At 45.7% G+C, this 20,653-nt stretch overlaps 1 protein-coding gene across 1 annotated transcript in view; it reads right to left on the reverse strand.

Moving 5' to 3' along the window:
* The window catches only part of DNAH6 (dynein axonemal heavy chain 6), a 2,906,060-nt gene that overhangs the window by 2,711,459 nt on the left and 173,948 nt on the right, over nt 1-20,653 (reverse strand). The window contains exon 9 of the mRNA XM_030192089.1: nt 9,588-9,598. Within this exon, the coding sequence (XP_030047949.1) occupies nt 9,588-9,598 (11 nt within the window). The remainder of the gene's footprint in view (nt 1-9,587; nt 9,599-20,653) is intronic.

Raw genomic sequence — 20,653 nt, forward strand, 5'->3', positions numbered from 1 at the left:
GGCCTGATTCCAGTCCGGGTCTCAATCCAGGGACTGTTCCGGACTCCAGTGTGGGCGTCCAGCCCATACGTTTTGCTTCAGATACTGTCCTTGATGAGGAGATGATGTTCCAGGGGGACCTTAATAGACTTTGTTCTGATCCTGCCCGGGAGAATCCCCTCGAAGCTATAGCTGAGGGAAGGCATGTTCAAAGGCTTGGGGTCTGGAGAAACCCATTTTTTGCATTGCACCCTGCTACCATGCTCTGGGGATACCATGGCCGTTTCCTCTTGGACCCTGCTCGGCAGACAACTCCTGAAGCTAACGCTAGAGAGACATCCCAGTCCGGCCAGAGGGGTGCGTCCAGCCATGCAGCTGAATCTCTCAAGTTCCAGTTCCAGCCAAGATGCTGAGTCCGTTCCAAGGTCCAGTGCCAGCCAAGATGCTGAGTCCGTTCCAAGTTCCAGTTCCAGCCAAGATGCTGAGCCTGCTCCGAGGTCCAGTTCCAGCCAAAATGCTGAGTCCGTTCCAAGTTCCAGTTCCAGCCAAGCTCCTGACGCCAGCCCGGGTCCCAGTCCCGGTTTGCTTCCTGACTTCCGTCTGGGTTCCCCCAGAGAAGGGTTCCTCTTGAACTTTGTTCCTCTTGCTGCATCCAAGTTCCTGAGTTGGTCCAGCAGTGAGTCGAAGGAGCCTCCTGTTTATAAGCTCCGTTCCTGCCTGCCAGTGCTGGACTTCTTTGTTGCTTCCAGTCCAGTGAGCCATGTCTGGGTTTTAAGACCCATCAGGAGGTTTTAGTGGGTAATGCAGTGCACTTCAGGCAGGCGGACCCAGGCCCATCCCCCCCTACCTGTGCCACTTGTGGTGATAAATGGGAGCCCTCTAACCCCCCCCCCCCAAAAAAAAACCCACTGTACCCACATGTGGGTGCCCCCCTTCACCATTAAGTGCTATGGTAATGGTGTTGAGTTGTGGGGAGTGGGTTTTGGGGGGGATTTGGGGGGGTCTCAGTACCCAAAGTAAAGGAGCTATGCACCTGGGAGGTAATTTAATGTTTTTTCCTATTTTTTAAAAGTGCCCCCTAGGGTGCCCAGTTGGTGTCCTGGCATGTGAGGGGGACCAGTGCACTACAAATCCTGGCCCCTCCCACGACCCAAAGCCTTGGATTTGGTCGTTTTTGAGCTGGGATGCTTCGTTTCGATTATCGCTAAAAAACGAAAACGCCCAGCTCAAACAAATGCCCACATCTCAAAAACGCCCACATCCAATGCATTTGCCTGGCACAAACCGTATTTTCGAGACTAAAGATAAACGTCCATCTTTTTCGAAAATACGATTCGGCCCACCCCTTCACGGACCCGTTCTCGGAGATGGACGTTCTTACACATGGGTGTTTACGTTTGATTATGCCCCTCCATGTGCCTTAGTAAAAGAGCCCCTTAGTTTTCATTAGATAATTTAAAAGGAATAAGCGTACTTATCTGCATGAATATTTATCTTATCTGTTTTTCATTGGTTTCTCATGCTAGCTGGTAGTTGTATGCTTATTCTGACTCGCTCATTATTGATGATGACCAGGATGGCAGTTTAGTGTCAATTAGCACCAGTGCATTTTTTCTAGCAAAAAAGGTGCCAGTTCTCAAATGCCAGGCCACCATTCAGGGGTGGGGTGATCACTGAGGGATCCACCCCACAATAGCCAGGCCCCCTGCAACCAGTCCCAGAATCTATGACAAGACAGAATTGGCGTGTAGAGCCTGAGCTCTTTCATTAAAACTTGGGAACCACGGGTCAGTTTTAGCAGACAATGGAAAAGGTGCCCGTACTCAATACCTCTTCAAAAAAAGCCCTGATTAGCACAGATCTATAGTTTTTTTGGCTTTACTTCATCTGTATGGTTTGTTTTAAGCATCAAATTAGGTTTGTATGACACGTTTTTACTCTTACTTGATTATATTTTGGCTTGTCTGTTCCAGTATGACTGGTACATAGCATGCTTTTTTTGTCACCCTTATCTAATTGATATTTTGTACTGATAAGATGCAATGCTATATTGAATGAGCGGCTCTGTTTTACTGTATTTTTTGTATACATCACATCTACATTTTTTTTTTACTATATCTTTTTTTTCTTCCTACACTTTCTATACTATATGACACCGTTTGTCTGATGCATCAATGTGGTTTTTTGGCATATCATAGTTACAGGACTGTACAGAATGAGCATTTTTTAAAATTTGTAATGTATTGCTTCTGACAAAGACATGTATATCTTGAATTTGATAGAATAGAATTATAGTTTGATTTAATATGATTTTTGTAATATTTTTTAATAGAGATGTCTATTAAGTTTGCCAATTAGAAACGTGTAATATTTCATGTTATATTTTTCTTTTTACAGTTCGCCTGCTTTTTTGACATTATTACTGACAAAGTTACGCAGGAAGTGCTGTACTACTGTGACACACAATTTTGGTATTTATGTCTTGCTTTATTTGATATCACATTTTATTATTATTATTTTAAATTATATTTTCTTTTTATTTATATGTCATGCTGTTTTTAGTTTCACCTCATTTTAAACAAATATATGTATTTTTATGTAGTTAGATCCCTGACACAGGCATTTGCCAAAACATGGGGCCATTTTGGGCCCTTCAATAAAATTTGCTTGATCCACCTTGACGTCAGTGGCGTAGCCAGACCTGAGATTTTGGGTGGGCCCAGAGCTAATATGGGTGGGCACTATATATATATATATATATATAGATAGATAGATAGATAGATAGATAGATAGATACATTTTAAACTAGGCACTGCAGAGACCATCCCCACCCAAAAACCCACTAAAATGAGAGAAGGACAACTTTTTTAAAATTAAGCTAGCTTGGCACTATTAAAATTTATTGTTGGGGAATTTTTGGGTGGGGATGGGCTCCTCATTGCCCTAGGCACCGGCACGTCTACCCCCCCACCCCCATCCAGAAGCCCACTAGCAGACCACAGCCATCATTTTGATTAGAAAAGAATAATCAAAATGCTGGCAGGTCATGGTGGTGGGCTTCGGGGTGGGCTCTTCACTGCAGGGCAAAAAAAGGTATATTTTAATCATTAAATATATACATTTTTTTGCCCTAGGCAGTGAAGTGTTTACCCCACCCAGAAATTCCACAACAATAAATTTTAATAGTGCCCAGACCCCAGCTAGCCTTAATTAAAAAAAAAAAATTGCATAATGATTATAATGGGGAAAAAAAAAAGCATTTGCAATTTTATTACCTGCTGGCAGCTGCTGCTTACCTTGGCACTGGTAGTAAAGTTATGGAGACAGACACTACTGCTGAAACTTCTGGAGTGATCTCTCGCGAACTTCCAGGTCCTCCGATGCCAATTCCCACGTCCAGGGCCAGGCTGAGGCTCGCCTCGCAAAGTGCACGTGCGCATGTCCAGTCATTAGTGCCGCTGCTACTACCGCCGTGCAGGATCCGGATGGAATCATGATGGGAAACTACAACGTGGTACGCTGCCTGCGCGGCCCTACAGTGCATTCCTGAAGGTAGGCGTCGGTGGGCTGATGTTCGGAGCCTACCCTGGAGACCTAAGCGGATGCCTGGCTACCGCGACGGGGCTGCTGCTGCTGCAGACTGCAGCAGTGTGTGTGTGTGCGCTTGGGTGGTGGTGGGCGGGCGGCGGGCCTGAGCGAAATCGGGCTGGAATGGATTCCTCCGTCGTCGTGCCGTACTGCTGCTCCTGCAACTGTGTGCGCTTCGGTGGGCGGGCCTGGGCCCACCCGTAGCTACGCCCCTGCTTGACGTTCCATCTGTGGCCCACTTTACTGTTTTGCTTCACATTCAGTTTGTGTTTCTGCTTCCCTCTGGCTTGCTTTGCCTTGCATCCACAGATGGACTTGAACCATTTTCTTGGACAAGTTTCAATAAGTGACTAGGACTGAAGTAGTTAAACATCATCAGTCCATTTTTTCTTTAGCTGTCTTAATGGATTTGATTCCTTATCACTATTTGTTGCTTAATAAAGAGTCAATTGTTCCATTTCTGACTCATCTCATCAATTAAGTACAGGTGAAATTCCATCGCATCTTAAAGAAACTATAATTACACCAATTCTTAAGGAAAATTTTTGAAAGACAGATATTCAGGATTTAGGCCTATATCAAATCTGTCCTTGTGTCACTGAAAATAACTAGTTAGGGCCAAACTGAAAACTATTTTGGGGACATTCCAGAGGCGCACTTGGCACTTGACTGGTTAAATGCCGATATTCAGCATTTAACCACCTAGGACAGGTTAACTACAAAACAGTGGCGTAGCCAAAAGGCAATTTTGGGGTGGGCCAACAGGTTGGATGGATGGGCACTAGAGAAACACCTGCCACCTGATATGCCCTGCCCATGCCCCTGCTCCTACCACACACCTACCCCACTCCCAATAACTTCAATGGGAGTAGCAGTGCTGGCCTCAGTGGCTGCAGGCCACATTGAGAGCTAGGGGAAATATAAGAGGGTCCACTCTTCATCCTCCACTGAGCCACGGTCCACCAACACACATATGCTTCCTCCAAATGTGCCCTAAATATTACAGTGGGGCCCTAAAATATCAATACAACTATGAAGAAAACTGAACAAACCAAAGTACTATAGAATACTACATAGAAAATTGATGCTGCCTAGTGGTTAGAGAGGTGGACTTTGGTCCTAGGGAACTGGGTTCGATTCCCACTGCAGGCACAGCAGCTCCTTGTGACTCTGGGCAAGTCACTTAACCCTCCATTGCCCCAGGTACAAATAAGTACCTAAGCCGCACTGAGCCTGCCATAAGTGGGAAAGCGCGGGGTACAAATAGATAAAAACAGAATACTTTGGTCACACACACAGAACGCAAATGCCAAATACAGAATAAGTGACCACAAACCATAAACAAATGAAATCAAAATCCCAAGAGGCCAGACCTTGCATTTAGCACAGCACAGAGAAATACAAAGAGATGCATTTTCTCCTATACTGTGCAAAATATGATAGCACATGCAAGAGACAGTGTTAGGGGAGGTACAACTAGGGCAACTGGGTTTGGCCCCCTAGCCAGAGAGAACCCCAGGCCAGCTGGAAGCTGAAGAAGGTGCAGACTGTTAGTAAGCTTTGGGGTCCCCTCCTAAATATCTGCCTTGGGCCCCAGCCATATTCTAATACCAGCTTTGGCAGGATGTACATTTCAAATCTGACATATTCTAATCACAAAATAGAAAAATAAAATTATTTTTTTCTACCTTTTGTTGTCTGCTCATTTTATTTTTCCAAGTCATGTTGGTCCCAGGCTCTGGTTTCTACATCCTTCTGTCTTCTCTTAACTCACTCTCCATGTCCACTATCCATCTTCTTCCATCTCTGTACCTCTATCTTCCTCCATGTTTAATATGTCCCTTACTCTGTGTCCCTATATTTCTCTGTACAGCTTCTCCCCTCTCTTTGTCCCCAGTGCCATTATATCTCTACCCTCTCTGATCCTACCATCCTACCCCATCTAGCTTCTCTCCCTCTCACTCCCTCCTGTTTCCAGTATCTGGTTTGGTTGCTTGATTCCCTGCCTGCCCGCCCTCCTTTCCTTCCTCCCTCAGGCTGTAGGTTTAGTATTTGTTCCCTTTTCCTTCATCTCCTTGGTCTGGTATCTCTGTTTCCCTTCCCTCCCTCTTTGTGCTGTACCAGCAGTTCTCTCCCTTCCCTCCAGTTCTCCTTTCCCCTCTTTCTCCCACGTCTAGCAGCTCTCTCCCTTCCATCCAGTCCCCTCTTCCTCCCATGTCTAGCAGCTCTTTCCCTTCCCTCCAGTCCCTTCTTCCTCTTCCTCCCTTGTTCAGCAGACCTCCAGCCCCTTCCTCCTCTCCCTCCCATGTCCAGCAGCTCTCTCTCTCTCTTCCATCTAGTCCCCTCCTCCTCTTCCTCCCTTATCCAGCAGCTCTGTCCCTTCCCTCCAGTCCCTTCTTCCTCTTCCTCCCTTGTCCAGCAGATCTCCAGCCCTTTCTTCCTCTCCCTCCCATGTCCAGAAGCTCCCGAGCCCCTTCCTCCTCTCCCTCCCATGTCCAGCAGCTCTGTCCCTTCCCTCCAGTCCCTTCTTCCTCCCTTGTCCAGCAGATCTCCAGCCCCTTCCTCCTCCCATGTCCAAAAGCTCTCCAGCCCCTTCCTTCTCTCCCTCCCATCATGTCCAGCAGCTCTCAGCCACTTTCCCTCCAGGCCTGCCCACCCAACATCCTTCGCTGCTGTCGCTGCCTTTTCCCGCGGCTCCGGGTACGGTCGTCCGGGAGGCAGCGTTCAGTGTTTCCTACCTGCTGTGAAATAATTCTTCTTCTCCCCAGGCTCCGCTGCATTGTTTATTCGCCCGTCACGCAACGCTGCCATTCTCACAGGCAGCTCTGCTCCCCCCTGCTGCATCCATCTGGCCTTACGTAAGTAGGAAGTGCATAGAGAGGGCCGGATGGGTGCGGCAGGGGGGAGCAGAGCTGCCTGTGAGAATGGCAGCATTGCGCGACGGGCAAAAAACCGATGCAGCGGAGCCTGGGGAGAAGAAGAATTATTTCACAGCAGGAAGGCAACGCTGAACGCTGCCTCCTGAATGGCCGTACCCAGAGCTGCGGGAAAAGGCAGTGACAGCAGTGAAGGATGGTGGGTGGCTGGCTGGGCGGGCCTGGAGGGAAAAAGCACTGATAAATTTTAAAAAACTAAAAAATAACACCAGAGCTGCAGGGCTTAGCTCGGGGGTACTTCTCTGCTTCCTACATATGGCTGAGCTAATGCGATTGGAGTACTATGGCTGAGTAGTGTGCAGCTAGCTGGCAACTGATTGGTGGATCACTGAGACTGGGTGGGCCTAGGCCCACCCATAGCTACGCTCCTGCAACAAGGTATTTTTTAAAGAAATCAATCGAGTTTATACCTGTGGCTTTAGGAAAGTTCAATACCCTAAGGTTTAAATATCTGTTATAATTCTCTATTTGCTCTATTTTCCGATATATCACAGTCTTATCCTTTACCAAAACATCTGTTATAGATTTTAAATTTGTAACCTCTGATTGCATCTGTGAAACTTGGTTCGCTGAATCAAGTTTAGCTTTTTACAACGATTCAGTTAGTTTATCTACTTTACTCACAAGAAGAGATGTATCTTGGACAGATTTTGTAACAGCTGCAGTTAAATCTTGAAGTGCTTTCCAAATAGACTCCAATGTAGCCACAATGGGAGCTGGCTCCAAGTTTACTTCCTCTGCGAGTTTGGGTGTTGCACTGCTGACCGGGGACCTGCTGTTACCAGATTCCCATTCAGCTAGGCCTCCTGCTTCACTCCTAAAACGTGCAGGACATGGCGGAGGATTAAGCTCCGGAGAGGATAAAGATGTTTCTGGCCCCAAGAGGGCCGATGCTCCTCCGTTGGCGCTCAAAGCGGGGCTCACCGTTCCAGTAGTTAGTGGGCAGCTCATTGCATATCGATCTAGTGTCTGCTGGACCAGAGATGAAGTTCTGGCCAGCGGCAGTTGGACTTTAACCATCTCCTTCCTTTTGGTTTGAGGCATCGGGCAGAAGAAATTGTAAGTAGAAACGCCAAACAACCATGACCGCATACCTAATGTGCTCTGCCTCCATCTTGTCACGCCCCTCAGGATAGGGAGAATTCCCCCCTCTAAAGAGTTTTAAGAACCAATTTCAAATTCCAGATCAGACATGGATGATGAAGGGGAGGGCGCAAAAGAGTGTCCTGCAAGAAAAGAACTAAATCAGCATGTGCTGCCAAGGAGGAACCCGAGAGCTGGCCACAGAAGTAAGCGAGTGCCACCACCTGAAATCAAAGAGAGTTATATGCCAATCCCTTCTGCAGATCCTCCTGCAGAAAGGCCTGAATCTGGGAAGTCATCACTCGAAAGGGGGACTAAGCTTATTCGGCACACCATGCCTCAATGGTACGCCACACCCGAGCATATACTGAAGTAGTAGATCTTCCTGGTGCAAAGAAGGGTAGTAATAACCATGTCCAAATAACTCCGTCTTCCTTAATATGGACCTTTCAAGAGCCAGGCCATAAGACCAAAGAGGTAGGGATCCTTCATCAGAACCGGACCCTGATGTAAGAGATCGGCCAAAAGAGAGAGTCTCAGTGGAACATCTACAAGAGGACAGATCACGTCCGCATACCACGGACTCTGTGGCCAATTCAGAGCAATGAGAATGACCATCTTCTGGTGTCTTCCAATTCTGTGCAGCTCTCGCCCTATCAGGGGCCAGGGAGGAAACAAGAAGAGTCGACGTGGGCCAGGGCTGCAGAAAAGCATCCAGATTACGGGAGCCGACCTCTCAATGATGGCTGAAGAATCAGGGAAAATTGAGGTTCCAGTGAGTCACTATGAGGTCGATGAGCAGCGTTCCCCACCTCTGATAGCTCCCAATCTGCCTGATCTAGGAGACTGCGGCTGAGAAAATCTGCCTGAACATTCAATTGGCCCATAATGTGAGCCACTGATAAATAAAGGAGATGGGCCTCTGCTCACACCAGAAGGTGCTGAGCCTCCAACGCCATTGCAGCACTGTGCGTGTCGCCCTGTCAATTGATGTAAGCCACTGCTGTCATGTTGTCTGAGAAAGACCGCCTTGCCCGTCAATAGGTCCCAAAAACCACAAAGATCGTTGTTTACCGCCCTCAGTTCCAAGTGGTTGATCAGCCAGCCAGCTTCCATTTCCATCCAACTGTCCTGCACATGCCGGTGAAGGCAATGTGCTCCCCAACAGGTGAGGCTGGCATCCATCATCACCACCACCCACAACGGAGAAGCCAGTGGCATCCCCTGGCATAGGGTGGAGAGACTGGTGACCACCTGTTCAGCAGCGAGTGCTACAGAGGGCGCATGTGAGCCCTGGCCCATGGAACCACCTCCAGAGTGGCTGCCATAGACCTGAGCACCTGAACATAATCCCACGCGTGGGGGCTCGCCACTGCCAAATTTGGCAAATTTGTATCCGGAGCTTCTCCTTTTGAGCTTCCGACAAGAACACTTTCCCTGTATCATGTTGAAGCACGTGCCTAGATACTCCAAGGACTGGGTCGAGACAAGATGGCTGTTCACCAAGTTGACAATCCATCCAAGGAACTGAAGAAGGGACACCAGCCGACCGGTGGCCTGGCGACTCTCCTGTTCCGATGCTGCTCAGATCAGCCAATCATCGAGGTAGGAATGCACACAAATCCCCTCCTTCCACAGAAAGGCTGCCACCACCACCGTGACTTTGGAGAAGGTCCAGGGGGCCATGGCCGGAACTGAAAGTGACAGCTGAGCATGGCAAAATGAAGAAAGTTTTGATGAGGAGGCCAAATGGGAATATGCAAGTAGACCTCTTTGAGATCCAGTGCTGTAAGGAACTCTCCCGGCTTCATCGCTACTATATCTGACCAAAGGGTCTTCATGCAGAAGTGCCTGACCCTCAGAAATTGATTCACCTTTCTGAGATCTAAGATGGGGTGGAAGGAGCCTCCTTTCTAAGGGATGACAAAGTAAATGGCATATCATACCTGTTGCTCCTTGGAATGAGGCACTGGTATCACAGCTCTGAGGTCTAAGATCAACTGCAAGGTGGTCTGGACAGTGGATCATTTGGAAAGCGTTCCGCAGCAGGACTCCCAAAAAAAACAAATCTGCGATGGGTGAGGCAAATTCTAACCAGTAACCATCTTGGATAATATCCAAAACCCATTGATCCAAGGTAATCTTGGCCCACTCGTCAAAGAAGAGAGTCGGGTGACCCCCTACCAGAAGCAGCAAAGAGTGGACCAGCACCCCATCATTGGGAGGATCACCCAGCTGAGCCTTGATGGGCTGCTGAGCCGGCAGTTCTCGATAGGAAGATCACAGCTGAAAATTAGAGCACTAGAAAACAGAGGCAGATCGGCCAGGATGGTACTTCCTTGAGTCCCGGAGCCAAGGTCTCAAACACCCTGACCGAAGACCAGTCTTCAGCTTATCCTTCAGGAGATGCTGTGAATTGGAATTGCCCAAAATCTTTAACCAGTTTCTCGAGATCCTCCCCAAAAAGAAGTTTACCTCGAAAAGGCAACTTGGTGAGGCACTGCTTGGGTGCCATATCTGCTGCCCAGTGACACAGCCACAAAAAATGATGGGCTGAGACTACCAGGGCCATTTCCTTGGCTGAAGCCTGCACCAAATCATATAAGGAAACTGCCAAAAAGGCCAGTCCTGATTCTAACTGTGGAGCCAAAGCGACGACTGCCGACAAGGAACCACGGTCTTGCTCCAGTGCCTGCTGAAACCAACTAACACACGCTCTGGCCACATAAAAACCACAAATAGAATCTTGCAAAGCCAGAGCAGACACCTCAAAGGAGCATTTGAGCGAAGCTTCCAGTCTCCTATCCTGCATATCTTTCAAGGCAACACCATCCTTCACTGGGATAGTGGTCTTTTTAGTGACCACTGCCACCAGACTGTCCACTGTGGGCAAGGCAAATAGTTCCAAGTGAGTGGGTGACACAGGATATAGCCGGCCATAGCCCTCACCACCTTCAAGTTCGAATCAGAGTCAGTCCACTAAGCCGTAATGAGCTCCTGCATAGCCTCATGAACAGGGAAGGCTCAAGAGGGCTTCCGAGTACTAGCCATCTTCAAATTCACTGAAGCCATGACCTGTACCTCCAGATCAGAAATGTTCAGGGCTTCCAAGGCCTCCGAAATGAGAGGGTAACTCCTCCCTACAAAAAACTATGGACAGCCATGGGGTCATCCAGCTCCTCTTGGGGAATCTCCCCCTCCTCAAAATCATCCAGACAAGGCCGCAGGGAGTTCCCTGAACAGGTTGCCAAAGGGGAGGCGGTTACACCAGGGCCACTGACCCCACCTCGGACACAGAAGTCAGGTGTCGTCTCTTCTGCACCAGATCGTCCATGGGTGGTTTCAACAAGTGGGTCAGCCAGAAGCAATCCAGGGGGCTGGAGGGGAGACTGAGGAAGGGCACACTTCAGAAGGTAAACCTGATATAAAAGAGGTCAAAGCGCTGGGCAAGACCCCCGAAGTTCCCCCAGGTGCAGGTGAAGAAGTCCAACAAAAAATGCCAGAACCACGTTCTGGAAAAGAGAGGGCCTGAGGGCTCCAAACACTGAGAAGTCACTGCTATGTGACAGTGGTAGGATCCAAGATGGCGTGCATTCCCAGTGCATCAGCATGGGAAAACAGCACCTCCACTGCAGAAGAACTGCCAGAAAGAGGAAGGCTTTCCACGCATCCTGAAGGGCAGAGACCCGATGCTGAACAGCACTTGCTGCAGCGGGAGCAGCACTTGACTGCTTCAGCCGCCATGCTCCCAGGATGTTGCCGCAGATGCCAACGACACGCAGAAAGGGAGAAGTGAAAACACACACCACCTCAGCAACTGAGTGGGTCTCCTCTGCCGTGATCCTCAATCAGGCCAGAACCAGCCAACAACAGACTGCACTCAACTCCCGTGCAGGCTGTCTGACCAAGCAGTAGCTGGGGGGAGGGGAGGGGGGTTTGTGAGGATTGCAGCCCCAGAAGACAGACAAGGAAGAGAAAGGAGGGCTGGGTGAGGCAGTGACCTGACCAAACAGGTATGCCCCCAAAGCTGGAACCTACTGGTAAAGCACCCCTTGCCTCAACTGGCCAGAATAGCCCAGGAGGCCCTCAAAGTAGAAAAATCCAGGAGCTGATGAGAAGCCTTCTACCACCTGCTGGAGATAGAGATATACTGACTGACTGAGGATCACTGTTTTCAGTACAGTATTCTCTATCTCCACCTGCTGGTAGATGGACACAACCCATCAGTTTCTGGATTAATCTACTGCTAATTCATAGGAACAACAGATCCCCCCCCCCCCCCTAGAACAAAATTACCTTCAGGGTTTAACAGAACAGAGTCAACACTGATTTAGTTAAAGGAAGACTTTCCTCACCAGTCTGCTACATTTTTTTGAATGCATAAACAAACATGTGGAAACAGGTATGCCAGTTGATGTAGTTTATCTACTACAGATTTACAGAAAGAGTTTGACAAAGTTCCCCATAAGAGACCCTGAGGAAATTAAAAACTATGGGATAGAAGGCAATGTTCTCTTGTGGATTCAGTGCTGGTACCTGCATACCTAACCTAACCGGGCAAAGATAGATATGCAGCATTAATTACATAATTTCACGGTCTACAGTAACTCCATCCCGCCACCCCACCCAACTGCCCTGGCACTGCCCAGATTATGTCAAGTCTGTCAGAGCTGATATATAGCAGCACTGCCCCTGAATATCGGCAGTTGGTCACTCAACATTGTTTAAACCATCATGGGCCTCTTCTGCCCACTTAAACCTCGAAGAATATTAACTCTTTATTGTTCAATGAAGCACCTTTTTTAAACAAATAAATATGTAATGACAATTTTCTTGAACAAACCTGGAATTCTTCAAGAGATGGCTCAAACAACATGGCTTGGATTTCCAAAATTATTTCCGTGAGAAACATTGGTGGTTCTTCTTCAGTTTGGCCTCCAGTTGTTGTCACAGCCTAAATATATACATACACAAATTCATAATGAAATAGAATTAGCTCCAGTCTTGTATTTAAGACTCAAAATATCTGAAGCAAAATGCAGTTCTTACTACTCTATTTAGAAGACATAGAGGGGCATTTTCGATATGCTAAGTCAGACTTTGGACGTTTTGTGCTAAACATCCAAAATCTGAAAAGGAAATATGGCCATTTTCGAAACTGTAAAAAGTCAATTTTTTCTAAAGTACTGTTTGTAACAAGATTTTGTGCTCTGTGTGTTTATCTTTTCAGGTTATTAAAAAAAAAAAAAAAAGGACAAGTGAAAAATGTAGAAAATCAAGCCACAGGAATGTAGAAAGGGCCAGAAGTTTTAGCAGGCTGGTCTCCAGACATCCCAGGAGAGCAATGGGGCACCCTAATGAGCACTGCTGTGGACTTCAAATAAATGCTCCCAAGTACACATCTCACAATTGCTCTCTTAACTTGTCTGCTGAGCCCTCCAAAGCCTACCCAAAACTTACTACCCCCAACCGTACACTACTACAATAACCCCTAAGGATGAAGGGGGCACCTATATGTGGGTACAGTGGGTTTCTGGTGAATTTTAGAGGGCACACAGTTTCTAGCACAAGTGTAACAGGTAGGGGGAAGTATGGGCCTGGGTCCACCTGTCTATAGTGCACTGCACCCACCACTACATTACTCCAGGGATCTGCATGCTGCTCCAATGGACCTCACTATAACATCTAAGGCTGTCATAGAGGCTGGTAAGTACTATTTTTATTCACATCTTTGGGGGGGGGGGAGGGGGTCCATCCCTGATTCCCTCCAGTGGTCATTTAGGGCACTATTTTGTATCTTATTTGTTATAGAAACAGGTGTAGAATTTTTCACCCTAGACATTTTCATTTTGTTCCATTCTGGCTGTAAAACATCCAAGTGTAAGGCACACCCTAATCCCACTTTAACCCTCTTGTGATATGGACAAATTGCAGACAAAATGTATAGATAAACACCTGCAAAATAGGTTTTGAAAATACCGATTTGGACATTTTGAGAAGAAATCCATCCAAATGGTGTTTTATGACACTTTTTGAATGTTTTTCTCTTTTGAAAATGAGCTTCACAGTTAATAAAAAGATATAAAAATATGCAACATAGGAAAATATCTGGTCAATGTTCAAAACCATTTAAGTGGTTAGCATCAGGTGCTGGCTGCATTAGTGCTTTTGTTTTTGTTTTTTACAATTCCCCAGAAGCTACCAGGTAAATTTTGTCCATATAAATTGATATATAGCCAAAATATATCATTTAAGTTGAGGAGAGTTCAAGAGCAATCTGGTAGTGGGTCCAAAAGTTACATAGATAATAGCAATATTCAGCCATTATTCAGATAAACAGATAAAATTAAGACCACCACATAATTAAGAGATGCAGAAGAGTTGCAGTGAAAGGACTTCCAGAGAGGGGAAAAAACTTTAGTTAAGTATTTTCTGGTAAATTGCTCTTAAACTTATGGAAAGGTAGACTTGGAGTTAAATAGGTAACCTCAGTGACCTTATATTAAGTTACTCTGCTTACTCAGCAAAGGCAGTTTAAGGAATATGTTTTTTTTTTTTTTAGAATTTAAAGTCTCTATTACAGTTCCATAGGTCTAGTATTTAAAAGGGACTATTTTAAAGTTACCGTAGTATCAGTGTAAAACACCGCTAATAGTCACAGGAAACCTCAGTTTAAACTTAAAAACAACAAAACTTTAGCCATTTAGAAGAAAGCTCTATCAATACAAACAGAAAGCGAGGTAGGATCACATTTGTGAATATCTAGTTAGAATTATTTGCTAGAGAAAGTAACCTTACAGAAAACCTTTTGCAAGAGCTTTCCTTTAGGAAGTAAGATAAACATTGTGTTCAGTTATCTTTCAATCAAACCATTGTGACTCTTTAAAGAAAAAAGTTCAAAAGGGCCATACTGGCACACTGATTGCAATGTGAATCATCAAGGAAGCAGAAGCACATATGTAGGCTAGAGATGAGTTGTTCTCAGTTCACAAGAGATGCTGTAACAGGACTTTGCTGGGAAATTGCTCTTAAACTTGGGGAAAGGTAGACTTGTTAACTAGGTAATCTTGGTGACTTTATTTTAAATTCCGCTGCTCACTTAGTAATGGCAATTTATGGAATAGGGGATCCTTTTACTAAAGCTTACTACACACTAACTACTAAGATGCCCATAGATATAAAATGACCTTCTTGGTATTTAGCATATGCTAAGCTTTAGAAAAAAGGCCCCAGGGTTGTTTTGTTTTGTCTCAGTTCTATAGGCTAGCATTTAGGGACTATTTTAAGTTAACATAGCAACAGTATAAAGCGCCAATAATAGTCACAGGAAACCTCAGTTTAGACTTACCAGGGTACAAATTATATTGCAGTGATATGTTGATCAGATTGGTGGAGGGGTAGCATTATATGTTAAAGAGGGCTTAAATGAAATAAACTAAAAACTCTGCAGAACACTAAGAGGGACATAATCGAAAGGTCGTCCAAGTACGCATTAGGACGTCCTTACGAAAACGTCCAAAATCAGGCATGTATAATTGAAAAATAGTATGGGCGTTTTTTGATAATCGATTATCCCTGTTGCAAAACGACCACATGAGGAGCGCGTAAATGTTACTAAATAGGGTGCCCTAACACGTTCGATTATCGCAGCTGAAAACGACCAAATCAGAAAGTGTGTAAAAGAATGTACATAGTTGTACCGCAAGTACAGTGCATGCTGTTCTGGACATCCAGGTACGGGAAATATGAGGGACGTTCATACGCGTCAAATACAGGAAGCTCATGCCACTCCACCGAATATTCGTCATATGTGCCCTATCTGGATGTCCGGAACTGCATGCACTGTACCTACTGAACATGCAGCTATATGCATATTGTGTGTATGTGAAAAGGGTTGAGTGCTTCATACTCATCTATATAAGGTAAGTTCCGCATGCATCAAGGGCCCGCACGCATAACAACCAGTCATGCACGTCAGGGATGTCTATGATTATGATGGCGTCCACGTGCTGATAGGGCCATATATGGGATGGTAATCCATATATGGAGCTGTACACGAAACGACGTCCGTCACGCAAGGTCGTCCATATAAGGCACTTGTTTTCCAACACCTATTCTCACTGAAAAAATGGCGCACCAACGTGAGCCAAACTTCAGCCATGCAGACAGCCTGCTGCTGGTGCGGCTGTGCCTTAGGCAACTGGCACAGGCTGTTTATCACGCACCACCACCTGCCCCCCAGGATCCAGGCCATGAGAGCCTGGTCCCGCATCAGGGACAGGCTTGAAAGGTAAGTGTTTGGCCCACAACCCCCCCCCCCCCGTACCTACACATATAACAGCTCCGTCATCAATGTCACCAGTAACTGGAGTGTGCATGCAAGGATAATGAATAATACGGGTACATGCACAATCACTAATAAAATGTATGTACTTGAAAGGGCGACCATTCCCACACATCCCTAAAATAATGTATTTCGTTATTTAATTATTTCTTGCATTTTTACCCCTCATTTTCCCACCCCTCTTTGCAGGCTCTATGTGGCTTACAACACATCATGAATAGTGGAAACATTATACCAATTAAACGTATAGCATACTTATTACATATAAAGTAGTTTAACAATCATAACTTATAATGCATACAAATGGGACTCTCTGGCCTCATGGCCACCTCTATGGCATCATCTGCATAGGAGCCAACTCGGTGGCTGCTGTGGGTGCTTCAGCACCCCCAATATTGAATAAATGTATTTATTTATTTTATTGCATTTGTACCCCACATTATCCCACCTTTTTAGAGGCTCAATGTGGCTTACAGAGTGTTGTTATGATGCAGTCATTACTTGATCTTAGATACAGTCGATAATAAGCTAAGGTAGGTAATTTAGATGCAGGTGCTAGGTAGGTGTTGTGAGAGGTGTTTTAGATGCATCTGAGTAGTTTGGGGAATAGTTAGTGAGGATGTCCTTAGTAGGCTTTGTTGAAGAGATGTGTCTTCAAAGATTTGCAAAAGCTGGTTAGGTTGTCCATTTTTTTCAGGGCCATGGGTAGAGCGTTCCAGATCTGTGTGCTTTTGTACTCAAAGGTAGTAGCGTATGACTGTTTGTATTTAATTCCTTTGCAGCTGGGGAAGTTCAGATTGAGGAATTTGCAGGTTGATCTTTTGGCATTTCTAGGTGGTAGGTCCACTAGGTTTAACATATAAAGAGGGGCATCTGCGTGGATGATTTTGTGGACGGTTGTGCAGATCTTGAACTCAATTTGTTCCTTGAGTGGTAGCCAATGTAGTTTCTCTCTTAGCGGTTTTGCTCTTTCAAATTTAGTTTTGCCAAAGATGAGTCTGGCTGCGGTGTTTTGGGTTGTTTGGAGTTTTTTAATGGTCTGTTCTTTACAGCCTGCATACAAAGTGTTACAGTAGTCCAGATGACTTATTACTAATGATTGTACTAGGGTACGGAAGATGTTTCTTGGGAAAAAAGGTTTTATTCTCTTTCCACATCGAGTAGAACATTTTTTTTCGTTGTATTCTTCGCGTGGGTATCGAGTGTGAGGTATCAATCAATGGTGACTCCAAGAATTTTCAGATTCTCTGAGATAGGGAGTGTGCAGTATGGTGTGGTTATGGTAGGGTAGTTGTTTGTGTTGTATTGGGAGGTGAGAACTAGACATTGAGTTTTTTCTGCGTTCAGTTTTAACTGGAATGAGTCCGCCCAGGAGTGCATGATTTGGAGGCTCTGGTTGATCTCATTGGTTATTTCGTTTAGGTTACTTTTGAATGGGATGTGGATCGTGACATCGTCCGTGTATATGTAGGGGTTAAGGTTCTGATTGGCTAGAAGTTTGGCTAGTGGTATCATCATAAGGTTGAAGATAGTTGGCGAAAGGGGGGGGATCCCTGAGGAGCTCCACATTGTGGTGTCCAAGGTGGTGATCTATCATTATTCGTTGTTACTTGGTAGGATCTGGTGGTAAGGAATTCTTTGAACCATTTGAGAACTGGGCCTTCGATTCCAAAGTATTCTAACAGGTGTAATAGTATTCCATGATCTACCATGTCGAAAGCACTGGACATGTTGAATTGTAGTACGAGTATATTCTTGCCGGTTGCAATTGTTTTTTTGAATGAATTCATTGCAGACACTAGTACAGTTTCAGTGCTATGATTTGATCTAAATCCTGATTGAGACTCATGTAGAATTGAGTGTTTGGTCAGGTATTCCGTGAGTTGTTGTGTCACTATGCCTTCCATCAGTTTTGTTATGAGTGGGATCGAAGCAACTGGTCGGTAGTTGGTTAGGTTCATTGTGCTTTTCTTGGCATCTTTTGGCAATGGGGTGAGAAGGATATTTCCTTTGTCCATGGGGAAGAGACCATTTAGGAGTCTGTAGTTTACTTGGTTCGTGAGGTCTTTTGTGAATCGTTTGGGGGCGGCTTTTAATAAGTTGGTAGGGCAGATGTCAAGTTTGCATTGAGATTTGGCATATTTTCCAAGCCAGTGTGTAAGTTTGTCTACTGAGATCAGGTCGAAGTTGGTCCATGATCGATCGGCTGGATATTCCCCCGGCTTCGGGTCTAAGCATTCAAGAATGCTTGTGTACTCAGTGGTATTGCTTGGTATCATGCGTCGGAGCTTTATGATTCTTTCCTTGAAATATTTCACTAGGTTGGTTGCCGATGGGGTTTCTATGCTATTCGAAGTGACCTGTGTGGTGTTTAGGAGATTATTTACAAGTGAGAAGAGTTTATGGGTGTCCTTGTAATTTGGTCCTATTATAGTTCTGTAGTGCGTTCTTTTGGTCTGTCTGATTTTGTATTTGTATTTTCTTTGTAGCTGTTTCCACTCTTTGAGTGTGTGTTCATCTTTTTTTTTTTTGCTCCAGGCTCTTTCTAGCCTTCTAACCTGTGTTTTTAGTTCTTTCAGTTCTTCGTTGAACCAAGGGATTGAGCTTTTCCTATGTGAGGTTCTAGTTTGGAGTGGTGCTATTTTGTCTAGAACTGTTTTGCATCTGTTGTCCCATTCTTGTAGAAATTGGGGTGAGTCTGAGGTTGTTGTCCATTCGTCGGTGTATATGTGTTGCCAAAATGTTAGAGGGTCTATTTTGCCTCTTGTAGTGTATGTTCTTTTATCTTGTTTTTGTTGTGTCTCTTTTGTTTTCCAAAGAAGGGAGGTGTTTGCCTTGTAGTGGTCTGACCATGGTGTGGCTGCCCATTTTGTGTCTTTGATTCTGAGGTTCGCTTCTGATGAAAATTTATGGGTAATGATGTCTAATGTATGTCCTCTCTTATGGGTAGGTTGCATGTTAGGCCAGTGGATCTCCCACAGTTGGAGGAATTCCTTGCATTCGTATACATTGTTTGTGTTAGTATCTTCCAAATGAAGGTTGATGTCTCCTGCTATAAGAATATTTTGGGAGGACAGGCAGGTGTTTGATATGAAGTCCATGAAGTGTATCTGAGCATCTTGCCATTTAGCCGGTGGTCTATAAAATAGGATTATGTTTAGTTGATCCTGTAGGTTGGGGTGGTTGATTCTGACTGAGGCTATTTTCAGTTGAGGAAGGATAGATTCAGCTGTTGTTGTGACTGTGTATTGGGATTTATAGATTATAGCTATGCCTCCGCCTCTTTTTTTTTCCCTTGTCCAATGGGTAATTTTGTAGCCTGGTGGGCAAAGCTCTAGGATTATAGGGTCTTTGGAGTCATGGATCCAGGTTTCGTTAATGAGAAGGAAGTCAAGGTGATCTGCCATTATCCAGTCAGTTATTGTTGTGGTTTTTTTAATTATTGATCTAGCATTGGAGTATCCTATTTGTATTAGTTGGTATTGCTCCTTTGGGTTCAGGTTCGTGGTGATTTTTATCAGTTGTCTGTTTTCTTGATGTGTGGATTTGGTGTTTTCTTTTTTTGATGTCCCTTGTTGGTGTCTGTAGGTTGTAGGTTTGTTGTGGGCTTTGTTGTTGTTTTGTGAGGGCATGATTTGTATGTGTATGGTGTGTGGTTCATAAATTGTTGAGATTGTTGTTATATGTATCGTGAGTTGTATGTGCGTGAATGAGTAGGATGAAACAGTAGATGGTCAGGGGTATTTTGCTGGGGTACTTATCAGCATTTAGGACACTACAGCATTTTCTAAAGCAATCGTATTTAGGATGTGAAGTGCAATATGCGCGGTGCACCCAGTGCAAGATGTCTACTACTGGGTCTCTGTAAGCAGTATGTAAAAAATGGCAATAAAATTTAGCACGGTTTCTACAGTTGGGTTCTGGTAGGTAGTGCACTAAAATGTGGCAACAGAGTTTAGTTCACTATACACAATGTATACAGAGCAAAGCAGCATCTAATTCAATAAAGCAGTGCACTTACAAGCATTATACACAGTGCATAAAGAGCAAAGCAGCATCTACTTCAATAAGGCAGTGCACTTACAAGCACTATACACCATGCATGCATAGCAGAGCAACATCTAGTTCAAGCAGCTCGTTCCTCCGTTCCGAGCATCAATCGCCGAGAGTTGCTCAGTGTGCAGCAGCGGTCTGGTGCGCTCCCGTGTTGGCACTCCCTCCCGCTCCTGGATCTCGGCGGCACAGTCTCTCCCGTGCGGGCAGGTCGATTTTGGAAGTTGTCTCCGGGGAAGGGGGGCACTCAGCGCTCCTGGTCAGCTTGGGAAACCCGCAGTCTGGCGACCCGGTGCGTTTTTGGATCCACGGCGCTTCACTCCTCCTCCTCTCGGACCACGCGGTTAATGTCTCCCTTCTTTTCTCGCCTTTCGGGTGCAGCGAGGCCTTGTTAGTTTCTCCGGTGTGCTGAGCTCGATCTATAGGAGCGCGACCTCGTGGCGGTCCCTGACAAGGCCTTCAGTCAGCGCCGTTGATCGGCCTCGGCACGGCTGGTCTTCCGCCTGGTCTTGTCGGGCCACGGGCAGGCAAACAGTCGCGATCAGCCTTGGGATCGCTCAGTCAATCGGCCCCGGTGCAGCTGGATTTCCGTCCGGTCGTGGACGGGTCAAGGCCACGAGATGGGCAGATCACTGCTATCAGCCTCGGGTCATTCACCCGTTTGTGTGTT

Source organism: Microcaecilia unicolor, chromosome 2 (assembly GCF_901765095.1).
Source record: "Microcaecilia unicolor chromosome 2, aMicUni1.1, whole genome shotgun sequence".
In the NCBI taxonomy this organism is placed as follows: Eukaryota; Metazoa; Chordata; class Amphibia; order Gymnophiona; family Siphonopidae; genus Microcaecilia; species Microcaecilia unicolor.